We start from the raw sequence: 23,609 nt of genomic DNA, 5'->3' as shown, positions 1-23,609 counted from the left end.
AACATTCAAGAGGAGATATATGTAGTAATCCATTAAATAACATTGTGTTTCTAGAACCATTCCGCCTAGGCTAAAAAGAATTCAGTTTACCTAATATAGCGAGAACTATTGATGGAGGAAGGTCATTGAGCAATAAAGAAACTGCTTGGCTGGCCCTGATAGGTTAAAGCATAGGTGGGAGGAGTAAACAGAATAGAATTCTGGGAGGAAGAGGAAGTGAGGTCAGACTCTGCTCTGCTTCCGGTGAGACTCGACAGCTCTGCTCTCTGGAGCAGAAGACGCCATGCTCAGCTCTCCAGGGTAGACGCAATAGCTCTGCGCTCTGTGGCAGACAGGATGAAGCTCAGACCCAGGATGGACTTAGGCTAGAATCTTCCTGGTAAGTGCACCTTGGGGTGCTTACACACATTATTAGAAATGGGTTAGAACAATATGTAAGAGCCAGCCAATAAGAAGCTGGAACTAGCCGGGCCAAGCAGTGTTTAACAGAATACAATTTGTGTGTCGTTATTTCGAGCATGAGCTAGCCAAGCGGCCGGGGTGTTGGGGACGCAGCCCCGCCGCTCCTATTTCAACAAACTATGTGAGAAGTGCTTCAGGTTTAGGACTAATACCCAAGGTACATGATCTCTCGGAGAATAGATAAAGTACCCTAAGTAGGGAAGGAAAGATATGGGGTATAGCAGGAAGACAGAAAATTCTACTGTATACTTTAAATAACGGCTTTTAATAAAGACATAAGAATTGGTAAGGTTAAAAGCAATGTATCACTCAAAATAAAACTGCAACCGAAAGAATGGAGAGAATACCTACTGTTCTGGGGGATTGTGTATGGGGAAAAGAGCATCAACAATCCAAATGTAACTGTAAAACAACTGGTTTATAAAACTGAAAACCTTGGAAGCTGAAAGGGCCCTGAACTGATCAATTATATCAGCACTCTTACCAAGTTGTAATTGAACACATTTTTGTGACAATACCCACTGCCCATCTAGCAAGCATCTGCTACAGTATCTTCCTGTCTAGACCTTTGAATCTCGTCAACAGGGAGGTCAATAGTTGTTCATGTTTGTTATACATACATTCAGATTAATTAGATTCTTTAGATACACAGAGATTGTATTCTGCCTAGATAATCTTCAACCACTTCAAGGATCTGTAGAAGATGGCATTTAAATAATTTAGAGTTACGTTGACATGAGACATGATTGTTCCTGACAGCACCAATCTATTCCCAAGAGAATGTTGAGCACCGAAGACACTTCACTAGGAGTTTTGTTTTCTTCTTGGCACAATTGGCCTTTGGGCAAGGAACTGCCCCTGCCTCGTCCCCTGACAAGTACATGGTATCTGGACTGGATAAGCAGGACACAAGGAAAAGGAAGGCCAAACCTTGCCAAGACAGGGTAAGACGGTTCTGAAAATATCTCCTGCCTCTGAAAATGGTCTGTCAGTTACGCTAGGCCTTAGCCAAAGTTAGTTGCTTCAACACTGCAAATGAGACTTTGGGTGATTGCTCAGGTAGCTAATTGTCTCCGTCATATTCTACTGGCTTTGGAAGCTGTTCGATTGCACTTCCTGGCCACTCCAGTAATATTATCTTCCTTCTCAGGCCTTTGATGGGGTTGAAGATTAGATAGTCGTAGTTATCTTCCTCTCATGATTTAGCCAAGCTTATTTCTGATGCAAGATTTATACTCTTTCGTCATGTGTTTCTTGCTTAATATTGCTTATGTTGTTTGTAATTTTATACTTGATATTTATTCCTATTGTATATAGTTTTGTATTGGGTTTGGCTCGCTCTTGTTTAGACAAAAGGGGGAGATGATGGGGAACCTTGTTAGCCAATCATTTTTAAGAGGTGGGTCTTAGTTAAGGCATGGCTTTGCTGGGATCCAGGGTAGGTACTCTCTTTCTGTGCCTTTTCTTGTGGGACACTGCTTGCTTGGATTTCTTGTTTCCTGTTTCATGAGTTTTCCCCTTATAATAAATAAAATATAATTGTTTCATCCTTAGCTAACCGGATTATTTCAACACAGTATTTTATCAAATATCTGCCTGTGACTAAATTCCAAGATTTATCTCTAGTGAATTAGAAGCCTCTAATTTTTCTCATTTGCTAAATCCTTATATCCACTTCTCTTTAGTGTCCCACAGTAAATTACAGTTCTGTTACCTGTAAAATTATTGCCTCCCCAACCAAACTAAGACTCCACATACGTTTAAAGCTGTTTGCACCCCAAACTTAAACTGAAAATAAATTTCATGTGCTTACATCTTAGAGCAGAGATATGCTAGTGTTCAATCATTTTATAGTCAATATTGGCCAGTCTCAAGGATGACGCATCAAGAAGCAATGCTTGAATTGGACATTCATCATAATATTGAACTATAAACTTACTATGTCCACAGGCTGAAATAAAGAAATTATTTATCCCAGTTGTCAAATATATCTGAATCTTTCTCACTGCACTACATAGCTCATTTAAAATTACGTTAGCAAACTCACATCTCTTAGTATATTAGCCAATATACTTAAGTATGATTTTTTTTTAAAAAAAATTCTGGTGCTGGGGTATAGCTCAATTGAATAAGTAACTGCCTAGCATGTAGAAAACTCAGAAAAGTAATGGCCTAACATGTGCAAAGCCTTGAGTTCAGTCCTTAGAACTGAATAGAGTGTAGTAATTCCAGTGCTGGGGATGGGGAGGCAGGAGGATCTTAAATTCACAGTCATCCTCCATTACATAGTGAGTTAAGTACAGTCAGCCTAGCACACACGCGATTCTGTCTTAAAAATAAAAAAGCAAGGGGCTGAAGAGATAACTCGGTGGTTAAGGGCACTAGCTGCTTCTAGAGGTCCTGAGTTCAATTTCCAGCAGCCACATGGTGGCTTACTTCTAGCATAAAGTCATATGTGCAGATGGAATACCCATACAATAAATAAATAGAAACAAACATGAATTCCATGGCTTAATTCATCTTTATTCTTAAAGTATTATATATTACCATTAATTGGCCCATTATTTTCAAAGGAGATCTAGACAAAGTTTGCACATCCCTTTCCCCTTTTTAAGTTCACAGAGATTTCCCGTATGCTTCTGACAAAATAAACAGGAGAAATCTGGGAGGAGGAGAAAAGGAGGATGCTGGGGCCAGTCACACAGTCCCATGGTGTAAGAAAAGGAAAAAGCCCAGAGTCAAAAGGTACATCGGATAATTTAAGTTAAGGAAAGCTGGCTAGAAATAAGCCAAGCTGGGCATTTATAAGAAAGAATAAGCTTCCTTTTGTGTGATTATTTGGAAGCTGGGTGACAGGTAAAGAAAAAAATGAGTAAAACACACAACAGCAACAATCAGCACAAGCGATGCCACCACATAACAAGGTTATTGCCTTGCTTTCGTCTCATCTGCTTCTGAGTCACTGTTCACCTCCTAGACCAATGCAATCTTCACCACGCTAATTCTCATTTTCTGTAGTTCTGTCTCTAAGCTATCACTAATCACTGGCTAACTCTTGTTATGGCTTTCAGGAGATTAAGTCCTACAGTAGTTTCCAAGTGTCCTAGAAACTAATTCCAAGATGCTTACCTTACCTTTTTTCCCAAGCCTTTAAGGAGGTGCTCTAGGTCCCCTCCCCCGTTTCCTTGTGTTCTTCATCTCTCACCCTTCCAACCCTGTCTGAAATTCCCTTTATCAACAGTCCAATGTTTCCAGCTCAGGAACTTCTTCCATACTGTGCTATAAGCCCAGAATGCTGCCTCCTCCACCAATACATTCTCCACTATTTACATTTTACTTTCCATGAAGTCTAGCCAGGATCATTAGGAAAATCCAGCTTTTTTGAAAATAAAGGGTCACAATCCTGGCTAGAATCTGTGTGAAGCAGGGAAGACAGCGTCTGCCTTGCAGGCTGTCATGAAAATCCAGTACTGTATGGCACACATTTGACAAAGGGCATGAGTGCTAAATCTCTGCAGATATCAAAAGAACAAGTGACTTAAAAATTCTGACATAGGGTCTCACTTTATAACCTGGATGGTCTTCAATCTGCAGAGATCATCCTGCTTGGATCAACCCTTTAAAAAAGAAATTAAAGTTAAACAGCAGTATAGAAGATAGAAGCTAATAGGTCTGTCTGTTCATCAAAAGTTATGCTCACTCAACAAATGTAATCATACACATATTCTTTCTTGATCCTATCTCTAAAAATAACTTTACATATATGGAACTTTATTAAAAATTAGTGTCAAAACCTACAAAAAGGGGATTCTTTGAAAGTAAATAAAATATAACAGAGGAGTACTTGGCAACACTTAAGGGTGTCTATTCTCAAGCACACTGAATATGAGCAGCTGGTAGAATGCTCTATGTCCATATCCGATGTCCTTAGTCTGTGTCTGTAAGGATTCCCACTCGGGTTCTCTAAGGAAAAAACAGCTGTCAGGAGCCGATGGTCTGCCAGAAACTTAAAACTGGAGTACATTATGCCTTTTGAAATTAGAACAAAGGTTAAAAATTAGGAAAAATAGTAGATCACTAGTGGCAAGTAATGCCAATCCATCTAATTGGCAAGGACTATCGGAATCAGTGCTATAGTAAGCTAAATGTGGGTTCTCGAGGAAAGCAGAGGAAGAGGCAAACAGGGAGTCTAACTGGAGCCTAACTCTAAAAAGGCACAGGTTTACACAGACTAGCATGTACCTATTAGTACTAGTCACACTACTAAAACCATTTGTTTCTTTATTAGGACTTTGTTCATTCCATTTCTACATATAACTGAATGTAGGACATGGAATAATTTAATGAAATCTGTCATTAAAAACACAGAAATGGGATATTTCATTATTTTTTGATATACCACAATCATTTAAGGTCTATATTCCAAAATACTTCACACTCTAGTGTGTGCCTGTGCAAGTTTTATTATAACGTGTAAAGAGAAAAATATTATTAAAAAATAAGAAAGGTCTAGACAAACTAAACCCATGGCCCTGCAATTGCTCTACCACTGAGCAACACTCTTAGCCTTGGAAATATGAATTTTACTTTAAACAAATCAACAGTGCTTAGAATTGAACCCAGAATCTACCAGTAAGCTACATGTGCAGATGACGTGTGACTTTTAAGAAAGACATTTGCTTCCTCACTGTACTCTTTGAATACAACAAAAGCTGACACAATTAGCTGACAATGAGTTGATATGCTATTTCACTGCGTTTTCATTAGACAAGACCCCACTGCCCGTGCATCTAAACTTACTTTGCTCTCTATGTTATCTATATGGCACAGCATCCACAGCTTCTATGAATCCCTAAGTACTTGAATGTTTAGCATGAGAAAACACTGTTGTATATTTTTTAAAGAGTTTTATCTTTTTAAAATTTACCTCTGTGTGTAAAGTATAAGAGTGTTTTCCCTGCATGTCTATCAATGCCCACATGCATTTCTAGTACCTTTGGAAGCCAGAAGAAGGTGTTGCATCCCCTGGAATTGGACTATAGCCTGTTATGAGCTATCATGTGGGTGCTAGGAGTTGAACCCAAGTCCTTCAGAAAAGCAGCCAATGCTCGTCCCTTACATCTACTTCAGCTTTGCACCAGACATGCTTAGTGTGTCTCAATTGCACACATATAATGATATATTGAGGAAAAAACCCTATTATCAAATTCATTTGGAGTGTGTGTGTGTGTATCTTACACACGTAAACTGGGGTTAATTTTATTGATTTCTTAAAAAGTGTGCCTGTGTTTTGACTGCAGTTCTTCATATAAGACCAGGCATTAATTTTCAGTTTGTGGTATCATATCAAGGAATCAACGTTTCAGATCTGCAGTTTCAGACCATAGATTTTCATATTAGAGATAGCTTTTAAAAAGTTGGTGGGTGACATAAAGAAAATCAACTTTGCTCCAAAAGTAAACCAGAAGAATAAAGCTCAGTTTTATCTAGAGTTTAAAGTGTATTTTTTTTTTTCTTTTCTGGTTTTTCTGTCACTTTGGAGCCTGTCCTGGAACTAGCTCTTATAGACCAGGCTGGCCTTGAACTCACGCCTGTTTAAAGTGTATTTAAAGTGTATATGTCTATCCTTTAAGCTAAGAATGTTTAAACAAATACTTGCAAAACAAACAAGTATCTTAAGCAATCACTTTAGGTTACAGAGCAGAGGATATTAAACCAGAAACTGGCTGAATTCAAGAATTGAACTTTGCAAAGAGTAATGTAATTTTGTTGCTGCTGTTCTGTGTTTTACCACGTAGCCTAGACTGGCCTCAAACTTGTGGAGATCCTCCTGCCTCAGCTTCCCTCTGGTGTGCTGCATTCTAGAGATTCTACAAGCAGCTGGCCGATATACTATTATCCAATTAAACTGTGGCTAGAAAGAGTAGATCTCGAGTGCTTGTCCTTGGGTTTCCACACTGGTTTGTTTTAATGCAACAAGTGCATTTAATGCAGCAAATGCAAGCTTAACTGGTTCTTCTCTGCTTCCTCCAAAATTAAGAAGTATATATAGACATGTGGCAGTGAAAGTTAACACACAACCTTTCCTACACATCTGCCACAGGATGAAGTGGCTAGATAAATAGATTCCTAGCTTTTTGTGATACTGGTAGAAGCAAAAATGACTTTCAGAAGCCTTCAATTGCTAACTCTTTACCTTCGTAAATGATAAAATGTTCAAATTTGATTTCACCAATTTGACAAATGTAAGCTTTGTTACAAATTGATAGTTTTCTAAGCTCCTTTCATAGTAATGGAGGGAATTCTATTACAGGGTCTTGTGTTTCTCAAAAAGAAAATTAATATTCACAAAGTATAAAACATCCTATCATCAAAACAACATTTGCTAGCATTTAGTAGTCACTAATTAGCATCTGACCAGGCTATGTCCTTTTTGAACCATGTGAGCTTGGCAAATGATGTATATGCTGTCTTTCTACTCTGCTTATTACTTCATATGGTCCCTGTAAGAACCCAAGCAGATAATATGTTTAGAAGCAACTGGAAAACTATGCCTAATAAATATAACACCAAAGCAATACCATCTTAATCAACTGCAAGAGGAAATTACCAATCTACAAAACGCCCAATCTGTCCTGGTCCCACAACAGTCACATAATTACTATTGTAGTCTTACACTGCCCACTTTTAATTATTTAAGTTGTAACTCTATTCATCAGAAGCCTATAAAATGGCATGTAAGGATGAACTAGTACAAAAATAAATGGCAAAGCATACCTCTCTGCCCTAAGCTCCAGTGTTCCTGACGGCCCTCTGAAATCCCCATCTCCTCTGCTTTTCAGATGCCTTAATGAAGACACTGTTTTCTCTATGTTTAATTAAGAAACAGGACCACTCTAGTAACTATTATTTATCACAATGTAGCTCTACACAATGCTCTGCAGTACCTTTTCCATAAGTGAGACACAATTTCTACACACTGACTAGGCTGTAGAAAGTGGTATATATAGTTCTGAAGGAGCAGAGAATTCCTCCTTTTGTGCAATCATTCTTGATAGTCAGGTTTCTATGCCATGCAAGGCGGGTTAACTGCCACTGACAAGCTATGTGATCTACACAGGTTACTCATGTTGATCCATGACTCAGTTTCCATTTATACAAAATGAGACTCTTCCAAGATTTTTAGTTGAAAATTAAAACAAGCCCATTAGACAACAAATCAACTAAGAGACCAATGCCACCTTGCACTTTTCAAATATTTACTATTTTTCAGCAGTGCCCCAATTCCCTAAAGGGTAACCAGTCACTGTTACTACAGATTTTTTAGTTTAATAGGGGAGTTTTAAAAAAGATTTTTCCCAATACAGGCTATCTGTGTAACTGTAGTTTTTAAGAGTCACTGAATTCTAAAATGGACCTGAATCAAGTAATTTTGAGGCATAAGCAAGAGAATGTGTCTATTTTAAGAAATCATTCCAATTTCATACCAGTTTACCTATGAATGAAAGCAATCACTAGACTCTAAGCCAAATTCTTGCCATATCTAACCTTATAATATTGGAGGGGGGGAGAATAATAATACAAAATTCAAATAACCAGAAAACCTTAGATCATTCTGCTTCAATCATCCCTGAGGATCCTGGGAAGAGGCCACCAGTGAAGGGGACTCACAGTGGGAAGATAGTTGTTCAGAAATCAGCACAGATAGAGGATTTTATTTCCTGATAAAATTCTAGTTGACTGACTAATTAAAATAATGCAAGGATTGATTCTCTCCTCCCATAACAAACATCCTGGAAACTGACTCAGGTCATCAGGCTGAACCTTTTCACCAGCCCTAACACAATGTTTGAAAACAAAACTCCAAAAATGAGCAATGCACTCACTCAACTGGGACCCACATGGGCGTGTGGGGTGAGGCACAGATATACTCAAGCAAACAAAGTATTTTAATCCTGTGAGCGAAGACATCTTCACATGCCTCCACTGCACTCTCTATATGAAAACCTACTTTAGCCATGCAGTCTGAAAACATTAGGCAGTACGGTTCTAAGTATCAACGCTTAAGCAAATGTGCTGTCTCACGAATGAGATGACTTAGGATGACTTGGGAATTCAGAAGCCCACTGGTAATCTGGTTTTAACCATCAGTGAGGACTTCCTGGAATTAGAATTTTTGCAAAATCTTCAAAGACATAAACGGGCCCATTTTGGTTTATGATTTGGCCTTTGGAATTCTTTAATATATGACTATCATTGATAGGAACAAAAATCATGCATGCAGTGCAGTGTTGCCCAGTTAACAGCAGGCTGAAGTGGCTCTTCTTTACTCCTGTGATTTCAGGTCTCAGGAATCAGTGTTTATTTAACCACAGGCTGGTTTATTTATTTTTATTTTTTACAAAAACCACTGATATTTTATCCAATCACTGATCTGCTGCAGAAGGAAGAAAGCAAAAACAGCCCCCTTAAAGTGAAAAGAGAGAAAGTTTGGGGGAAATCATCCAAACGTGAAATTCAACTGTGAAACACTTTGAATGCTATTTCCTTTAGAGGTTACCCACTTTTTCAGGGCTGAAGATGTAGTTCAACTGCTGAGTGCTTGATCCCCAGGACCATATAAATTGGCACTCAGAAGGTGGAGGCAGGAGGCAGTCAAGGTTCTCAGCTACAAAACAAGTTCAAGGCCAGTTTGAGATTATAAAGTCTCCAAAAATAAGATGTGAAACGCTTTGAAAGAGCTACCCACCTTTACCCTTTTGCATCCAAGGCACTTAAGCATTTACAACCTATAGTTAGCACAGTACACACTATACTGACATTACTACTTCTTGTGAGAAGCCACTTCTTAAAATGTTGTCTAGGTTACTATAACCTGGAATATAAAGCTTTCATGTGTCAGAATTTCTGCTATAGGCTGAAGTTGAAGGCGGAAGGAACATTAGTATAAGCCCATATCCTAAAATTACCATAGTTAAGACTTGCAAGACTGTAAGAACTTATTTTTATTATACTTCCAAGTTTTAAATTAACACGTAAATCCTGCATTTGTTGATATACAGCTAATCCGCATTCACCAAAAACTAAAATGGCATGAAACAGCAAAACAATTACAAGAAAGCAATCTGCAGAGAAATAATAAAGTAAACCCCAATCGAAGTAAAGGAAACATCTCTTTCCCATTTGGTAACTTCTAAAGCTCTACAAGTTATCATTTCTTATACACAAATTATGATGCTTCCAGTTACCACAAATTACTTCAGAAGCAAAGAGGAAGGAAAAATCACTAGCCGTATAGGGTCTTCCCAAACATCATAAATAACAGGAAAACCAATCTACTCAAATCTCTTGACATAACTTGGTTGAATTTGGTAGAAATCAAAAAGTGGGTGTCATATCCACGCCCTTATTAACTAGGGTAAAGGATGGTGAATAGGCCAAAAGTAAGTAAAAAGAATTGGTTATGGGGGAGATGCAGTCAAGAATCAACTCATAATTCAAGCTAACCCACTTCTCAATATACGAATTAAGGAATATAATTTCATTCATCCCCCTTTTCTCATTATTTCCTTTACAATATAAACGATTTCCATTTTACACTTCGAAGTCAATGACTAAAACATTTCCCCCCAAGAGGAACCCGCAAAAACAACTATAAGACGGGTCTTGAAAAAAAAAAAATGAATTAAACATGTGTCTTCACCTCGCCTTACACTTTTCTCAGTTACCTCCCGAGGGTGTGAAAATATCAACATCCGGTTGCCCACCCCCACCTCTCAGTAGTGCCTCGAGTGGACTGCGTCCCCGTCTCTCCGTCCTCTCCATCCCTTTCACGACCATCACCTTGGCAAAGCGTATCGAGCATTTCTTTCCGTTGCTCCCCCCCACCCCTTTTCATGGCCGAGTGCAGCATTCTCTGCATCCTTCTCCCAGGAAAGGGACGAGCAAAAAGGAAAGCAGAGCGTGCATGGAGAGGACAGGCGAAGGGGCCTGACAACCGGAGAGCAGTTAAAAACAACAGGATGGTTGCCCATCGGCGTCTGCCTGGCAGTCGGCTCTCTCGGTGCTGAAACCCCCCGATCTCCACGCTCCCACCCTCGCCACGCCACGGCTGCAGAGACTGGTAAAAGGCAGAGCCGGGAGAGCGCGAGGCACGATCAGCCCTAACGGAGTCCCCGGGGAGGACCGTCAAGCCGGGAGCGGCCCCCGCCCGGCCAGCCCTACGGCCGGGGCCCCCGCACTGCAGCGGCGCCCGGGCGGACCCCACGCCCGCCTCATCCGCACAACGCCGCACACAAAAGCGCCCGGGCCGCCGCCTTCCCGCCCCCACAACCCCACGGAGCAATCAAAGGGCCGGCTGGGCCGGCGCGGCTCACCATCGCTACGCTTGATTTCCACGTAAATCCCGATCTGGATCTTGCCGAAGTTGGCCGTTGCCATCACCTCATCCGGAGCGGCGGCTGGCGGGCGGAACAGGCGGGGAGGGGGCGGGGTGGCGGCGGGAGGGGCAGCGGTGGCCCGCGGCCGCGCCGGCCCGGGAGGCAGCGTGGACGCGAGCGGGGCCGCGGCGAGCGGCGGCGGACGAGCGGGCGGAGGCCCCGGGCCTGCGGGAGGGCGGGCGGACTGGCGGGCGGGCGGGCTGGCGAACGCGCACGCCGGGCGTCGGGGGTGAAGCGAGGGCCGCAGTCGTGAGGCGGCGCGGGGGAGAGTGGGAGGGCTCGCGCCGCCCGCCCGGACCGACGCTGGCGGGGGGCGGGGCGCCGCGCGCCTGCGCACTCACGGCCGCCCGCGTCTTCCTGCCCGGCGCCCGCGCGCTCTGGCTGCAGGCGGCCCCGCCCAGCTCCTCTGCGGCCTGGAGGCCGCCGGCTCTAACCGTCGCTGGCACCGGAGCGCGCACAGCCCGGCTCGGTACGAGCCCGCGCCGCGTCGCGTTCAGCGCGCGGCCTAGAAGGCGCGGGAAAGCAATGAGCCATGCCTCCCAGGGCTCCGGCTTCGTCTTGACGCTGCAGCGGGAATGGGTTGAGGGCCACGTGCTGTCGAGGCTTTTGGAGCGAGGGGCTGAAGGGACCGATGGCAGGACACCCGGTGTGTGTCTGTGGGTGCTTAGAACCGCGTGTCACTTCGGGTGGCCGGCCCAAGTACCCTTCCTAAGGCCAAGGCATGTCTGGTTCAGGCTTCCTAGTTATGGAGGAAAGAAAAGGATTCCTCCACCCTAAGTAGAAATGAAGACCTTTGCCCCCAACTTCCCTGTTTATTGTCATTCAAAACGAAGTCCCTCTGTGTAGCCTTCTTGAATTTAAGATCCAGCCGGCCTGTCCTAGTATCACACGCTGCTGTAGTAGCATTTGCCCTGGTCTATAAGGCCAACAGCTCTGACTCAAAAGCAGAGCAGAGACATGAATACGATTGAATAATGAGTCTCTTCTGCAGTCATCTGACTGGGCTGACTACATCTGCAATGTGGAGAGTGCCAACACCTACCTCTGCCAAGCAGAGGGGACAAGAGACCATTGGAAAATGTTCAAGACCATTTTGAAAAGCAACAAACCTGAGACCGACTAATAGTATTGGGACTTCACACGGAAGGAGCACATTTTCATGGTCTATTTTCCCTGGTTGATGTTAAACTGCCTATAGTGATTGAAAATACAGTCTTAAGATTCAGAATTTGGAAGCTAGATTTATGTGTGAATGCATTTATTTGTGCCTAGAGTTTCCTACCTAATACAAGAAGCAGTTTGTTCAAGTAACTCCTTTAAAAAAAGATGGTTTCTGAGCCTTTAGACACTGTGCCAAAGGGGGGGAAAAAAGATAAACAATGTAGAAAAGACTTCTGCTTTTCTGCTCCAGAAATGACATCATAGGTCAGGACTTCTGTTTCAAAACAAGGTTGGACCAAATGAAGGTTCTGCTTCTGTCTTGTTTTTCTTTCTCTGTAGTAACAGTTTTATACAGCTCTGGGCTGCTGGACAGCGGGGCTTAGTCTCCGATGTTTCCGTGCTGAGGTATGAAGTACCTGGTTATTTGCTTGCGAATTCTTTCAGGAAGGCAAAGAAATCCAATGATACAGCTGCTAAATTTAAAGTTGCTTTATAAGATGCTGTCTTATTATGATTGCTGACACATACCTTGCATCCTGTAGGTTATGTAATCAAGTCTTAACCTTTAATCCATATTACAAAGGTAGTCTAAAAATATGCACATCATCTTGTTGCATAAAAACGCCTGGGACACTTGACTAACCAAACACAGAGATCTTTCTAGATAAATCATACCCAACAGGCTGGTGTCAGGTATGATTGATCTAGCATATGTTATATAGCAAACCAATATTTGCATTGTGAGCTTTGTAGTCGTATGTCTTTCAGAAGAGCAGCCATAAAAATATGCAGTACCATATGTTTCCATCAACATCCCGGAGAAAGGATACTGATTCTGATTCCATCACTATCAAAAACTATGACCCTGATTAGAAGTACTAAACAACTAATAACAAATCTCTGAGATACATAATGCCATAAAAATCTTGCTGGGAGTGTTGATGCACACACGCCTTTAAACAGCCCTTGGGAAGCAGAGGTAGATCGACCTCTGTGAGGCTAGCCTGGTCTGGCTGTAATACAAGCAAGTCAATTACCTTAATAGTCATAGATGTAAAACAATATATCGCTTTTAGGGTTGTTTGTAAATAAACCTTAGGATTTACCCAAGGAAAATGTTGCTAAGCTAATGAGTGAAATTTCAAGCCAAAGGTGACACTTTAACCTGTTACCTACTTGTGATGGTTTAAATGCAAATGTCCCTCATAGGGTCACATATTTGAGTGTTTGGTCCTTAGTTGGTGGAATTGTTTTTCAGAAGGAATAGGTGGCATGGCCTTGTTGGAGGAGGTATGTCACTAGGGGATGGGCTCTGAGGTTTCAAAAGCCCATGCCATTCCCAGTCTCTCTCTCTCTCTCTCTCTCTCTCTCTCTCTCTCTCTCTCTCTCTCTCTCTCTCTCTCTGCCTCCAAATTGTGAATAAAATATAAGACCCCAGCTACTGCTCCAATGTCATGTCTGCCTGCCTGCTCCAAGTCCCCGCCCTGTCGGTAATGGACTCACATTGGGAACTGTAAGCAAGCCCCCACTTACATGCTTTCTTTCATAAGTTGCTTTGGTCATGATATACTTCACAATAACAAAACAATTACTACTAAGGCACTACTTCTTCATGAAGGTACAAATAGATTATGTATCTTTAGTTCTAGCCCAATGTGTGTGTGTGTGTGTGTGTGTGTGTGTGTGTGTGTGTGTTTATCCTGTGATTTGAAACTTTTCCATTTGGTTTCTCTATCTATTCTGAATAACTCTGACCAAACTTGTAGATTAAGTGGAGAAGTCCAGTAGACAGGGTTGGCTGAAACTTTGTTTGCTTTTATGGTCTGCTGTTTACCCTACTCTGTTTGGGGGAGTCAGTGATTCCAATCCCGTTACATTGTAAGCTAGTGTAATCTCACTGTAGTTTACTTCTTAGATGTTTTTAAAACACTTGGGAGATACAAATCCAAATTTCATTCTCTAGAACATTCCCTCTTCTCTGTTGGATTCCTATCTACTCCTGTAAGCATTGACCCTCCCTGATTTAGAAAATAAAATATTTTAATCTTCCTATTTAAATTCCACTCTTTTTTCCCTCCATAACTGTCCTCTCCCTGCCAAATTATCAGATGGGTCCATTTGTGTTGCTATAACAGAACACCTAAAAGTGGGTAATTTATTTCTTTTAAGTCTTTTAAAAATAGTTCTGGATGCCAAGGAGTCTAGGATATGGTGCTCGTGTCTAATAGAACCTCAGTGCTGCTTGCTACCATGACAGAGGGACAGGTGAACATATGGGGACACAGAGAAAAGAAACGGCTAAGTTCTTCCAGAGTGGTATATTATTTATGTTTTAATAAATAAAGTTTGCCTGAAGATCAAAACACAAAGCAGCCACACTAGTCAGCCATACAGGCCAGGGAGTGGTGGCACACAGGGGCAGAGGCAGAGGGATCTCTGTGAGTTTAAGGCTACCCTGTGCTACAGAAGATTGAATCTGTTCAAAAGAGAAACAGAACTCACACAAAGGTGATCTCAGCAGCCTTTAATCCCAGCACTAGGGAGGTAGAGACAGGAGTAATACCTCTGGGCAGAGAGAGTGGAATATAAAGGGAAGAGACAGGAACTCACTGGAGTGTGGAGTCTGAGGATTCCTGGAGACAGAATCTCATCCTTTTGGTCTGTAGATTTGGTAGAGGTAAGAGCTCTCTTACTGGCTGGTAACTGGTAACTGGCTGCTTTGCTTTTCTGATCTTCAGGTTGAACCCCAATCTCTGTCTCTGGGTTTTTATTATTCATGCTGCATTCTTCTTAACTAAAAACCATACTTCTTCCATAACTGAGCCCCTTCCATAGAAATAACCCTAGGGCCTCTGTAAATTCTTACCTTTTTTTTTCAATAATTTATTTTTATTTTATGAGTTTTGCCTGCATGCATGCCTACGTGAGAGTGTCAGATCTTGGAATTACCATCAGTTGAGCTGCCATGTAGGTGCTGAGAATTGAACCTGGGTCCCCCAGAAGAGCAGTCAGTGCTCTTAACCACTGAGTCATCTCTCCAGCCCCTTTCCTATCTCTTAGTATTGAGACAGTGGCAATTAAGCTTTAACTTGAGCTTTAGAAGAGACTTTCAACCACAGTGGGATACCCGCTGCCTTTCCCACCACCCATGCATTTCCTAACCACTAATTTTGAATTGATTCCTCTACTGAACTGTTTTTTTTTTTTTTTTTTTTTGAAAGCCAAAAGGCAGAAATTGCTATACAGTGAACAGCTGCAGGGTAAACTTTTCCAGCTTTGTTTGTTGTAAATTCTTTCTAAAATGATTTACCTACTATGCTCTTCTCAGTGCTTCCTTGCTTGCCCTTTCCTGCTGCATCTTGGTTTGTATGTGGACATAGTGTAACACGGTTTTTAAAGTAGTGTAACTATATCTAAAGCATTGTAGATGTAGTTCTCTGTTGTGAGTTTTTTATTGACTTTCATTCAAATTAGTTTCTATTAAATGTTTTGTATAATCATCATATTTATCTGATATCATTAAAAACAATTTATTATAAAATAAAATGAAAAATAAACTTTTACAAGGCAACCTCCTGTCACCACCACTATGTGAAGAAATTGATACTTTTTGTTTTTTATTTTTGGTTTTCGGTTTGTTTTCATTTTATTCATCCCAAGGACTTAACGGCTTTTTATATGGGCATCTCATACAGCCCAAGCTGGCCTCACTATGTAGATGAGGACAACCTGGAATTCCTAATTCTCCTACATACTGTCATTACAACCATGTGCCACTGTGGTCGACTTATTTTTGATGTCACGCGCCGAATGTTTCAATGATATTTGAACTAAGCACCGTATGGTTTTGTTGTTGTTTTGCTTGATTTTTCTATCATAGCCTCTGCATCTCTGCTGTGGTTTGAATGTGGTTTTTTTCCCCATAAAGATTCATGTGATTGGAGGTTGGTCCCAAAACTACAGGCATTTCAGTGGTTGAAATTCTGAGTTGGGACCTGGTGGGAGATGATTGGATCTTGAGAATACCATCCTCAAAAAGATTAACAACCCTCTCCAGAGAATGGGTTCGGTTTTATGTGACTGGATTAGTTGTGCTGAGAGCAGACCATTACAAAACAAAACCATCCTTATAAATAACCCCTACTACATGTCTGTCTCTTTCCTCCTTGCTATGATGCATATGACTCTAGATTATAGAGGATTCCTCACCAAATGCCAGAACTACGCTATTTGGACTTTCCACCCAGCAGAATTACAGGCCAGTGGTATTAGTTCCTTTGCTACTGCTCTCACAGGTACCTGACAAGGGAGAGTCTACTGTGGCTCACAGTTTGAGGAAATGCATCCATCATGGTGGAGAACCTGTGACAGCAGAAACGTGTGGCTGCAGGTCACATTGAATCTGTGTTCAGGAAAAGGCAGGGAACAGGAAGAGATGCCAGGCTATAAAATCTCAAAACCTGTCTCTAGTGACCCACTCTCTCCAGGAAGGTTCTGTCTCCTAAAGGTTCTACAACCTTCCCAAACAGCATCATCAACTAGGAAACATGTATTTAAACACGGGAGCCTATGGGACAAATTCCACATCCAAACCAGGCTACTTGTTTTTAAAGAAGCACACAACCACAACCATTTTGTTATAGCCATATAAAACAGACTGAGACTTTTTAAAACTAAACACTTCACCTTCAGATACTACTTTGCTTTGGCTTAAAGCTGACGTATAAATACTGTCTCTAGATTTCCTATTAGACCTATGTTCTAAGTTCCCAATACCACCTTCTATAATTTCTCAGACTTAGCTGTTTCCCTTGCTGTCCTTGTACTCACCAACTCTATCCGTACCCAGTCCCAGATCCCCATAATCCAGTTCCACCCACATCCTTGTCACCTACTGCAGTATATGGAACAAACAATGCAAACACTATAATTAAATGCTGATTGTGTGGTTCCAGCTTTAAGTATATACTAAAAGAAAGCCAGTGAGAATCAGAACAGTCGGGCAAGCTTTCTTAGTGCTCAAGCCTTTAAACGCCTTTTATGTTCTTTTGTTTTATGAGTAATGAAGAAGCACAATTTTAAAAAAGGAGTCAGTACTCCTGTGGCTTTTGCCAGGCTCCAAGGATGACTGGAATCTAAATGGGCAGTTGGCAGAAACGAAAAGAAAGTGAGAAATCCAAAAGAGGATATTTTTACATGATCACTCTGATGTGTCCATTCTGAAGCCAGCCTGGGATACCTAATCAAAGTGTAAAAAGTTATTTTCCTTCTAACTAAAAACCGTATACAACCAGACACCCACGGTTAGATGCTTAGCCTAAAGTTTAGTCCAAATATGGACTACTTTTCCACTGTAGCTACTTTTATGTTAATTGAGCTTTATGTTAGTATAGATTATTAAAAGTCATATTTTTCTGACAAGTACAGTATAATGAAAGTGATCTGGTTTCTAGGAGGGACACGTCAGGTGAGAACTATAGACCTTGAGTAGTTCAAGAAATCATTGACTAGGGTATAATTATGACAGACCTTGGAAGCCAAAGAGAGATGCTTGCTCTTGATAAGGGCACCAGCAGGGAACTCCTTGAAGGCCAGACACAACATGAAGTCATAGTACCATGATATGATAAAAAGAGCACAGGCTTCAAAGTGGCACTGACCTGGTTTCTGATACCAGTTTTGCGGCTTCTTAGGTGTGTGGCCTTGGGCAAGTCACTGGCTTTTCTGAGTTTCAGGTTTTTTCATCTATAAAATGGGAGTTATAGGTGCTGGGGTGATCTTTCAGTTGGTAAAGCACTTGCCTCATGAGCATGAGAACTTGAATTCAAGCCACAGATTCTACATAAAAAAAAAAAAAAAAAAAGCCAAGTGTGCTTGAATTCCAGGTTTGGGAGGCACTGGGAGATGGGCGGGTCCTTGAGGTTCGCTGACAGCCAGTCTAGCCTATCTAATGAACTCCAGGTCAAGTAAGGATGAAACAAGGTGGATAATGTCTGAGGAACAGCATCTGAAGTTGTCCTTTGGCCTCCACACATATCTGTACATGTATATATTCACTCTCTCGCTCTCAAACACATGCATACACGAACGTACACATGCATATACATACGCAACACCCCAAAGGGAAAAGAATTAGACCCATGTCAGAATTATTGAGCATTTGACATGGAGCAAGTCCTTGAAGCATGGTTGGCATAATTGACATTAGTAGGAAAGTATTTTTGCCAAGTAAAGTCGATGGAGGAGAGCTTTGCTTCAGGATACTGATGCCTGAGAAGCCAGCCAGGAAAGTATTTGAAGTAGATGGTAACAGTGCATAATAGAAAGCACCAAAACCACGAGAGAGGTAAGGAATGGAAACTGTCTGCGTGTGGACGAGGAGGGTGAAGGATAACCAAGAGCGATGCGTCCAGTTCTCCAGTTACTAAAGGCTGAAGAGTGTTGTTAGCAAATGTTGGGAGGTTTTGGTAGACAACTGGGAAAAGTAGGAAGGAGTCTATATGTTAGTATTACTCTAAAATGTGTGCTGCAAAGCTACAACCAACAAAACTGAAGTAAATAGTAGCTTAAGGTTATGATTGTAGTTTTAAATAGTAGTTAAAGATAGCAGGTGGGGATTTTTTTGAAGTTGTTATGATTACTAACAGCAAATGATGGTAATATAACTTTTATAACCACATTTATTACCTATAAGAAGAAATTCTTAGCCATCACAAAAGCTTTTCTCTTTTTTCATTTGTTTTCCCCTTTTCTTTCTTTAAAATTTATATTTGTGTGTGTGCGTGAGCACATATACGCACGTGTGCAATTGCGTGAGTAGGATTTCCCTTCGCCATGTTGAGGCAGGGACTCTTGATTTTGCTATGGCTGAGTTGGGAGTGCAGATGTGTGTTGGGGAATATTATTTTAAGGTGTGTCTTTTGTTTATGCTGCTTTTGTTTGACTCTGTGAAGCTGTGATTATTTGCCTGTCTAAAACACCTGACAGCCCTAAAAAAGAGCTGAATGGTCGACCAGGCAGGAGCAAGGAGGAGGAGTATAAATAAAAGGAGAAAACAAGGAAAGAAGAAGCCGGAGACAAGGGGAGGAGGCCAAGCCAGCTACAGAGTAAGAGTAAAAGTAAGCTATACAGAACTAAGAAAAGGGGGAAAAAAAAAAAAAGCCCAGAGATAAAAGGTAGATGGGATAATTTAAGTGTTTTTTTTTTTTTTTTTTTTTTTTTTTTTTAAAGCTGACAAGAAACAAGCCAAGCTCTGGAATGTCTCGTCCTCGGGAACTGTGAGAAATAAAGCTCTGTTCTTTATAAGTTACCTAATTTCAGGTATTCGCTAGAGCAGCAGAAAATGGACTAAGACACTTGGGTTTTGGAAGATGGAGTAGATGACCTGTGCTGGGCCTAGTGTGAAAGAAGTGTCACCAGATGCCTGCAATGAAGAGAATTACGAAAGGAAGAGGGAGACATGGAGAATAATCAGAGAGGTGTATGCACACACTGCTAGCTACATTAAAGAATTATCAATCCTATTAAATATAATAAAGTTCTTTTGTTCATTTTCTTTTTAAAAAAGAGTCGTTACATCCTCCTGAATATTAACCTTCATCAGGCGATGAAAGGTGACAGAGACAGAGACCCACATTGGAGCACCGGACTGAAATCTCAAGGTCCAAATCAGGAGCAGAAGGAGAGAGAGCACAAGCAAGGAACTCAGGACCGCGAGGGGTGCACCTACACACTCAGACAATGGGGATGTCCTATCGGGAACTCACCAAGGCCAGCTGGCCTGGGTCTGAAAAAGCCTAGGTCAAAACTGGTCTCGCTGAACATAGTGGACAATGAGGACTACTGAGACCTCAAGAACAATGGCAACGGGTTTTTGATTCTACTGGACCTATTGGTTTCGTGGGAGCCTAGGCAGTTTCGTGGATGCTCACCTTACTAGACCTGGATGGAGGTGGGTGGTCCTTGGACTTCCCACAGGGCAGAGAACCCTGATTGCTTTTTGGGCTGACGAGGGAGGGGGACTTAATTGGGGGAAGGGGAGGGAAAGGGGAGGCGGCGGTGGGGAAGAGACAGAAATCTTTAATAAATAAATAAATAAATTAAAAAAAAAAGAAACAACAACAACAACAAAAAAGAGTCGTTAAAGATACAGAGAACTCTACACCAGTAAACAAAAGACTTCTCAAACCCCCTGGAGACATGTATTGAAGGCAGAGAGATCAGGACTCTTAAATCTTTGATAAAGATGGAATTTTTAAATCTTACAAATTGGAGGATGGTAGAAAATGCACTGTGTCATATGTTCTGGGTAATAAAATATTTTTAAAAAATCTCAAAACTTTATGCACACAAAGCAGAGGCTGAGGGCATTCTTCAGTCTTGCTTGATTTAGAATGCCTTTGTCACTGAGTCCTTCCTCCCAGTGGACAGTCAATGGACAGTCAATAGAGCCCATGTATACAGCCTTCCAAGCCCTTCAGCCTCCCAGAGATTTTTTTTTTTTTCATTTTCTTTTCTGGTGTCAGAAGGACAGGCTCTTGGAAAAAGGCAGATCTCGAATGACAGGAGTCAAGCCTCTCCCAGGGGCCTGAAGTGTTCTGTGAGATGACCTGCGAGATGACAATGAAGCGACATTTTATTGGGATGAGTCACTAACCTTCTAGAGTGTTGATTACAGAGGTTGATCCACCCTGAGTAATACACAAGTGACTACAAACTTTGTAGATTCCTAAGATGAGATTTTAGATCACTGAAGTCGTGGTTTGATTAAGACCAAAGACTTTCTCACGCTGAATAGTCCTAGGAAGAAAACTCCGAAGTGAAGATTTTAATGCAGGAGAGTTATGAGGAAGTGGCTTTTGGATCGATATCTATAGAACAGTGAAAGCAGCAGGAGCAGGCCTGGGCTGAAGTCAAACTGTGACTCAGTGATGACAGAGGCCTCTGCCAATTGAAGAGCTAGGACATTCTCTCAGACGTGTCTCAAGCTGAGATGTGAGGTCACTGTGCTGCACACGGGCCAGGTTTTGGATATGGGCACTCTTGGGAGAAATGCCGCATGGTAATCCAGCCCTGAGGCCTAAACTGCTCTGGCTAGGGAAATCAGTGCTTCAGTCTTAAAGTGGACCGGTGCTGTGTAATGTCCATCCATTTCAGGAGTATTACAGACGCTGAGTTTTCAGTGGTAAAATAGCTTTAACTTAAATTTTTTTAGTTACTTATTTTGTGACTCTGTATTGGAGGGGGTGTATATATGTTCCACAGTATGTGTGTGGAGGCCAGAAGACAGTTTATGGGAGCTGGTTCTCTCCTTTCGCCAGGTGAATCCCAGGGATCAAACTCAGGTCTTTGGGCTTGTCAATACATGCCCTTACCCACTGAGCCTACTCATTGGCCTATAAAATACTTTTATAAACAGAGCAACAATCTGTTTATGTTCATAAGAGACTACTGGGGCCAAAGAGTCTGAAGAGAATGATAGTATCAGAACAGCAGAAGATAATTTTGTTTGAGATGAGGAAGAACAGTTTCATAGGGAAAGAACGGTTATGACAGCAGCATAAATAAAATGGCTCTATGGGTCTGCCATCAAATGGTTACTTATTTGGTGATAATCAAGTTCCACTGAATATCAATTGGAGACGGGGAAGAGACAGAAATCTTTAATAAATAAATAATAATAACAACAACAATAATAAAAAGAAAATCAGTTGGAGGCAAAAAAAAATCCACATGATCAAAATATACGCAGTGGGGTTTTCGTTCCTTTTTTTTTTTTTTTTTCTGAGACAGAGTTTCTCTATCTCTGGCTGTCCTGGAACTCACTCTGTAGACCAGGCTGGCCTCAAACTCACAGGGGTTCGCATGCCTCTGCCTCCCTGAGTGGGTTTTTCTTCTTCTTCTTTTTTTTTTTTCCAAAAACTTGATTCATATTATTACATTGTAAAGGAAGACAATATTCTTTTTCTAAATGAATCTTTATTATTTGCTATAGAATAATATTGTGAAAGAATTAAAAAAAAAGTGGTCCAATGATAAATTCCATTTGAAATTTAAGTTTGTTGTTTTACAATTCCATTCAGAAATCTGCTTCACCGAACCCAAGGAGTAAGGAGCAGATTAACTAAGGGCAACATTGCTCCTGATAGGGAGAGAGCAAAACTTCACTTATGAATTGTCTGTCTTTCATCCTGGAATTCACTAACATGTCAACAGAGTATTCAAAGCCAGGTCTCGTAGTGTATGCTTATAATTTTACAACCCAGGAAGCAGAGGCAAGAGGGTCACGAGTCAGAGGCCAGGTATGGCTTCAAATCTCAAAGCAATCAAACCAAGACAAAGTATTAAAAATAATGCCACTAACATCTTTATTCCCACCATCTCTTACTAGCAATTACGTATTATTAACTAATAATAATGATAAAACTGTATTATAGTTAGGCCAATATTTTAAAATAATGTTTATAATATTATGTTTATAAATAATGTTAGAATTCTTTTGTTTTGTTTTAATACAACTGATTGGCTTGAATAATACTCTGTTTAATATTATAATTGACTTTCTAATTCAGATAGTGACATTTATATAACCTTTACTAATAAATAGTAAAAGGATTTCCCCTGGATTGGAAGGGGACAAGGATTCAAAACTACAAAAATAAAATCCCCAGGCCAACGCCATGGGTGCTCAGTTGAGCTAGCTGGTGTTTATTGACTGCTGACTTCAAAGGACACCTCTTGAAACCTCACTCCTGACCTCTTTCACAAGCTCGTAACATGAAGCAAAACAAAGTTCCAGCAACTTAGTTGCAATGAATTGTGCTTGAGAACAGAAAGATCCTGTTAGAAGTAACTGTACCCTAGAATCTCACCCAGAAAGTTGTCCTGGGTCATCACACTTGAGAATTTACGTTTGCCTTTTTTGAATTTCTAATTCTAAGGAAAATTACTTTTTTCAATGGATGTCTCATCAGGACATAAATCACAGTTTCCTTGTGAAATAAGGTATGTTAGCACTGAGAGGTGTGTGTGTGTGTGTGTGTGTAAATATATACTATAAAGAGAGATTCCAAATATCCTATACACAAAAATGAGTTTTATGTTTTGTTTTAGATACTACAAAATTTATAACATTTTGTGAATCTACTGCCAGAGTCCTTGGTCAGTTGTCTTTGGAATAGAGGGTCCTGATAAAAGAATATCTACAAAATTCCCCTTAGAGAATTACTCACTTCTTCACTAATTCGGTATTCACTGAACTCATGTGCCAGTCACTATCAGAAGCATTTGGGTGCATGAGTACATGAAACAAACACCCCTTATGGGCCTTGCATCCTACAGGAGGAGAAAGTAAATAAAACCACAGTCAATCATAATTGTACCTCAGGGTATTGTGGAGGGGGAGAAGACAGAGCATGATGAATGAAGTCAAGAGCGCTGCTGGGACGGATGGTCTACTGCCTCATGATTGCCCCGGGAAAGGGGTTTAGGACAGATACTGGGAAGACATGGTGAAGTCTGTCTCTCTGACATCTGGGCAGAGTGCTG

General features: G+C 41.1%; 1 protein-coding gene across 5 annotated transcripts in view; it reads right to left on the bottom strand.

Annotated features, from left to right (window-relative positions):
• Positions 1-11,156, bottom strand: part of Kif2a (kinesin family member 2A) — a 56,702-nt gene extending 45,546 nt beyond the window's left edge. For 2 of the 5 annotated variants that reach the window (XM_050160357.1, XM_050160358.1), the window contains exon 1: positions 10,839-11,151. In XM_050160357.1, the coding sequence (XP_050016314.1) occupies positions 10,839-10,902 (64 nt within the window). In that variant the 5' untranslated portion in view covers positions 10,903-11,151. Of the gene's footprint in view, positions 1-10,838 lie in introns of all 5 variants that reach the window. The other 3 variants (XM_050160359.1, XM_050160360.1, XM_050160356.1) reach the window with 3 other exon arrangements.
• Positions 11,157-23,609: the final 12,453 nt, after the last annotated feature.

Source organism: Alexandromys fortis, unplaced genomic scaffold (assembly GCF_014885135.2).
Source record: "Alexandromys fortis isolate MF-2015 unplaced genomic scaffold, M_Fortis_MF-2015_v1.1 scaffold_76, whole genome shotgun sequence".
Taxonomy (NCBI): domain Eukaryota; kingdom Metazoa; phylum Chordata; class Mammalia; order Rodentia; family Cricetidae; genus Alexandromys; species Alexandromys fortis.
This window is presented reverse-complemented; position numbering and strand designations above follow the sequence as displayed.